At 40.6% G+C, this 5,883-nt stretch overlaps 1 protein-coding gene across 2 annotated transcripts; it reads right to left on the reverse strand.

The window, feature by feature from the left end:
* Positions 1–1,055: 1,055 nt before the first annotated feature.
* arf3b (ADP-ribosylation factor 3b) lies at positions 1,056–5,292 on the reverse strand (the record flags this gene model as incomplete). 2 transcript variants are annotated; one of them, XM_079460982.1, is made up of 4 exons in its annotated part: positions 5,096–5,292; positions 4,523–4,633; positions 4,317–4,441; positions 1,056–1,217 (listed from the first exon to the last, which is right to left on the reverse strand). In XM_079460982.1, exons 1-4 carry the CDS (start codon positions 5,241–5,243, stop codon positions 1,056–1,058), a joined length of 546 nt encoding a protein of 181 aa, XP_079317108.1. In that variant the 5' UTR covers positions 5,244–5,292. The 2 variants fall into 2 exon arrangements, with proteins under 2 accessions (XP_079317108.1, XP_079317109.1); XM_079460983.1 differs by lacking the exon at positions 4,523–4,633.
* Between the last annotated feature and the right edge of the window lie 591 nt (positions 5,293–5,883).

Here is a 5,883-nt window from a genome sequence, read left to right on the forward strand (position 1 = left end):
CCTACCTACCTACCCCTACCTACCTACCTACCTACCTACCTACCTACCTACCTACCTACCTACCTACCTACCTACCTACCTACCTACCTACCTACCTACCTACCTACCTACCTACCTACCTACCTACCTACCTGAGACTACTAGCACAGCATGCATGCCATGCAGACAATGTTGATGCGATTTTTTACCAACAGAACTGTTTCACTCATGCAACACCTAGCCAATTATAAAACAAAGATTGGAGACAAGCATAATTTACAGATTCACTGAAATGCCACGATTAGGTGTATTCACAACAAACTAGCCAACAACACAACGTCTGACTGACAAATTTAGGAAACGAATTGAATAACAGATGCACGACAAGCTCAAGACTACGTTTGTTCTACGGTGTCCGATCGTAGCGTCCGTTCCACCACAGCACAGCCACATAGCAGCATGCAACACCGACCATCTCTGTGAGACTAAACACACACATGCATTTCTAGTTTCTACTGCACCACAATGCCAAGCATCACAACACTGAGCGCGAGGAGCCATGCACTACACAACGCTATCACAGGCCGCATCCAAAGATTGTGCAATACTGCGTGTCCATGAGGAGGCAAACCACATCATAACGGCATCTACACAAAACAATACGAGGAACTATTGAGCATATTACATAATACATGAGCATGCTCGCTCCAAAACAAATTATTTGGTTCATGGCAGTCGAAAAAGAACACTGTTCGCTCATCGTGAACACAGAAAGAGTGGGTGTGAGTGGGAATATTGAGATAACATTTACCAAACGTTGACTGACAGACCTACCGGTGCGGTGTGGATGGAAAAGTCAACAGGGGAAATGAAACACATGTCGACCCGCTTGTGTCTGTGTGTGATGTGTGCATTACAGAGAGCGAAGAAGGCTCCATAAACCACATGTTTGCAACACAAAATAAACAAAAATAAACAAAGAAAGAAAAACAAACACAACCAATCCAAAAGCCAAATTAGTCCCACCCCTTTCCCAAAAGTGTAAGAGTTGGCCGCATGAAGAAAATCACGCCCTCTCACTTCTTATTCTTTAGCTGATTGGCGAGCCAGTCGAGGCCTTCGTAGAGCCCATCGCCGCTGGTCGCACAGGTCGCTTGTATATACCAGTTGCGGTGACGGAGCGAGTGAAGGCCGAGTTTATCTGTGATCTCAGCAGCGTTCATAGCGTTTGGCAGATCCTAGACAAGATGGATGAAAAGATAAAGAGGTTATGTTACGTTCATTGGCTTGTGAAATTAAATATTTGCTTCTTAAAAAGACCTTTAAATAGAGCAGTGACGGTTTTGAGCAATTTTAGGCATTTGCTAATGTGTTGTTTTATTCTAAATGTGTTGTTGTTGTCTAAGATGACTATCATATTTTTGACTTGAATAAAAGCAGGGCCTTGAGATTAATTCATGATTCATACTTTTAGGTTGCCTGACTTACAGTTTTTCTCCATTGGTTTGGCTCATTTCTTGAAACAGAAATTACATTCTCAAAACAACATGGACAAACCTCCAAACAACTTGGCAATTGTTTACAACAGAATGGAATTTCTCATTCATTTGATCAAATTGCAAATGTCTAAATACATGTGTCAATGTCTCGCTACATCTTTGCAAATGATTAAGTACAGGTAGCCTACATTTAGCACAATTTCCAAGTGAATTGATCTTGTTGATCTAAACTGATTGTCGATTCTCAGTCTAATGGTTGTTCGCTCCAAAACGTTTCAGCGTCATTTCATTGTATAAGTCATCATATGCAAAATAGTCTGTTCAATTGTCAAAATTAGTCAAAAACGTAATACCATGAATAGCATATATGAATCCCTTGGAACATTTTATAAATTTATTACAGCAATTGACAGTCAGGTGAAACTAGAACTTGACTAACGAAGGAGGAGATTCACACATCTCAGAAGACCAATTAAACAGTATGTTTAGTTACCTGACAGGTGCTGTCCATGACTGTGAATGCTGCCAAACATGTATATAAAGAGCTTGACATGCAGAACCAAAACAATTTCTGACCATGGAGGCACCTGGCCAAGTAAATAAACAAGGGCAACTGCCTGCTTGAGGAAGAGGAGGAGGAAGAAGAGGAGGAAGAGGAGTAGTAAGGGTGCGCGGTGGTGGAATAGGGGGAAGAGGCAGAGGAGCACGAAGAAACCATGCTGTCCCAGATGAAATTCGGGCCACAATTATAGACCATGTCATCAACCATGGCCTTAGTCGCCGAGTTCAGCCTAATGTGCCTCGCTCTCTACAGTGTGTGTGTGTGTGTGTGTGTGTGTGTTTGTGTGTGTGTTTGTGTGTGATAGGCCTACAGTAATATCTTACCTCAATGGTATGTTATGATACTAAAAATGACAAGAAAAACATTGGAAAAACACAGTTTTCCACGACAACCTTGCACAGGTGGCAGAGAAAAACTTCTCAATGAACAAGAGATCTGTAACATGGTGATGGCAAATAATGCCATCACAATGAGACACTACAATCCTACAAGACAATGCCATATTCCAAAATGTCAACTTTATAAGCATCTCCACAATAGACCGTATATTGAAGACGCATCAGATGACAATGAAGCAAATTTACAGGGTACCATTTGAGAGGAACTCTGATAGAGTGAAAGAGCTGCTGTACCAGTATGTACATGTAAGTCAGTTATTGGTGATCCAAAGCAGTGGTTCCCAAACTTTTTTCGCTTCAGTATTACGTGATTTGTGTATCCAGGTATGAAAATATTTGATTTACATTTCAGTAAGCTTAGTCATTGATGATTTCCCCCCTCCCCTTTCTGTCAAATACCCCCTGTAGTACCTCTTCATAGGGGTACATGTACCCCAGGTTTGGAACCACAGGAGTAGTGGCCAGTAGTAAATTGATCTAGTGGAGAACATAGAACATTCCTATGTAATTGTCTGTAACTGTAGTGTATGACTGATTTGATGTTTTCTTTTTTTACGCTATTGTAGAGAATAATTACATTTACTCACTTGGCTGACGCTTTTATCCAAATCGACTTACAAGTAGTTATTTTAGATTCGAAGGTCAGACTGGTGGTCAGAGCGTTGGGCTTGTGATCAGAAGGTTGCCGGTTCGAATCTCAGTGCCAAGGGCGAAGATGTGGCCGTAATATTATTGGCCACCGGGCCACGGTGGATGTCCCAGGCTAGCGAGTGGGGCAATACAACTATGTGTGCTGCCATATCTGAGAATGGTGTGGCCACTCACATCCCCAGTCCTGGCCCATACAATACACAGAAGCTCCTTCTTTTCTTGGACCGTCTTCATTTTTTGATTTGATCCCTGAAAATGAGAGAGGTCTTGGAGGGCCTCACCTACAATATGAGTACAGTAACCATTGTCAATGAAGAACGGGGCTAAGACTGAAAGGTGGACATGAGGGATGTTTCAATGGTCCTCTGCCATAGTGACAAAACATCTAAACATTCTGACTTGCAGTGCTTACACAATGCCAAAGGGACGAAGCATTTTGGGGGCACTGACTGTTTAAATGAGAAAGAAATTTAGTTTTGACACATGAGTGAACTGTTTTGGGAGAGATATGAGCTTTTGCAGGTAAACCATGGTATTGTGCTGAACCATCCACACTATTTTGGCAAAAGCATTAAGAGTGTTGAGAACGTCCGGTCTGTTTCAAGAAATGAGCCAAAGCAATTGAGAAGGATCTTTGTCATTTTCGTGGCACTGACTGTTTATATGGGAAAGGAATTTAGTTTTGAAGCATGAGTGAAAAGTTTTGGGAGAGATGTTAGCTTTTGCAAGTGAGCTATAGTGTTGTGCTGAACTGTAAGACTGTTTTGCCAAATTATCTTAGAATTTTGAGAATGTAATTTCTGTTTCAAAAAATGAGCCAAACCAATGGAGAAAAACTGTAAAATGCTTCTTTACAGAGCACTGTGCTAATGCTAAAATTGGTATACTTCAGCTGTGAATGTCAATAAAACAAAGAAGTTATAATAATAGTAAATAAAATTTGGCTTAGCAGAAAAGAACAAATAAATAATGAATACTAATTTATATTATTAAAACATATTCATAGTAAACTATAGTGTCTTTTTGTGTTAGAAGGAGCTTAATCCTGTAACCCGACTCGAGCTTTGAGCTAACCGCAGACGACTGGATTGGAAATACATTTGAATGAAATTAAACAATTTAAATGAAATCGTGAAAGGAGTCGGGTGGTAAAGGGATGCCAGAAAAGCTGTCGCAAGTTCAAGTACACCCGTATCTACGTTTAAAACGGCACAAAAGGTGTTGTACCTGTTTGTTAGCAAAAACGAGAAGAACGGCATCGCGCAGTTCGTCCTCAGCGAGCATCCTCATTAGCTCCTCCCGAGCTTCATTGACCCTCTCACGATCATTACTGTCCACCACGAAAATGAGCCCTAGAGAGCCGAAACACGTTCACATCAAGTCAAAGATACAATTATTCACACGTAAATCTTGTGTTTGCCCGTGTATCTCACCCTGTGTATTTTGAAAGTAGTGTCTCCAAAGCGGTCTGATCTTATCTTGACCACCCACATCCCACACAGTGAAGCTGATGTTCTTATACTCTACCGTCTCCACATTAAACCCTGGAACAAACACAAAAATCACATGTTGACTCACAAACACGCTTGTATTGTTTTTTGACTGAGAAAACATTTTTATTATATTTTGGGTGCATGTATGATGTCATAATGTGATCAAGTGACTGTTTGGCATGGATCTAAATCTGATCGGCCAAAATAGAACCCAAAGTAGCATAGAGTAGATCTTAATGTGTGTCAACTACACGTCATTTTTACTAGACAATTCTATGATGGGGAAGTTTTTATTATTAGGAAAACTTTGGTGAAGAAGACAATTGAATTGTCGTTCAATCTTTCTAAAAGGTGAAAATTCACTATTATTCAGTGTTTTAAACTAGATCTGCATCAACACATTGCAGTCGATCCTCTCACCATAGAAACTGACTCTCAGACACACATTCTGTCTAGAGATGTACAGAGTGTGAAGATGCCAACAAAACAATCATTTCAGGAGAAAGATTTTACCAATGGTTGGGATGGTGGTTACAATCTCTCCCAGCTTCAGTTTGTACAGGATTGTGGTTTTACCAGCAGCATCTAATCCAACCATCAGAATCCTCATCTCCTTCTTCCCTATCAGACTCTTCAGCAGATTGCCAAAAATGTTCCCCATGATTCAATGTTGTGCTTCGTCTATCCAATCACAATGCAGAAAGCTGCGAGTCTGTTTGTGTGGAACAATCTCGCGAGGTACAGGACCGAACGCCGTGTGAAACAAGGATCGATGGGTAAAGGAGTGTGGAATCCTGAAAATGAACAAAATGACATTGTTATTCTTAATGTGCATGAACTGTTCTTACTTTCTCGCTGTGTGCGTTATCATCTAAAGCTACAAGTATGTAAGCATCCAACTTCAAGCACAAACACACACACAGAAAGAACATGATCATGTCTTCAGGCTGTTCTGCAATCTGTTCGTCCCTGCTTTCCATAACCTTCCTTTACATGAAGCCCCACCAGTAATCCCTCATCTTCCCATATGGACTCTTTCAAAATGTAGAACATATTCCCCCATACCCCTTCTGTCCCAATTTGAACGTCAATGTATAAAATCAACATTTGAAATAAAACATTTTGTACTTAAGTCAGTGCTTTAACCTGAAAAGTTGTCCCGAAACAGAACTATATGTTTTTGTACATTGGCTTCCACTGTCGTGTCCAGAACTGTCTTACGAATTATAATATTTATTTATTTATTCTACCCTCCAAACTTAAACGCAATAACATACCCAGACAGATTAAAGACGAGGGTC

The sequence above is a fragment of the Barbatula barbatula genome, assembly GCF_947034865.1.
Source record: "Barbatula barbatula genome assembly, chromosome: 7".
In the NCBI taxonomy this organism is placed as follows: Eukaryota; Metazoa; Chordata; class Actinopteri; order Cypriniformes; family Nemacheilidae; genus Barbatula; species Barbatula barbatula.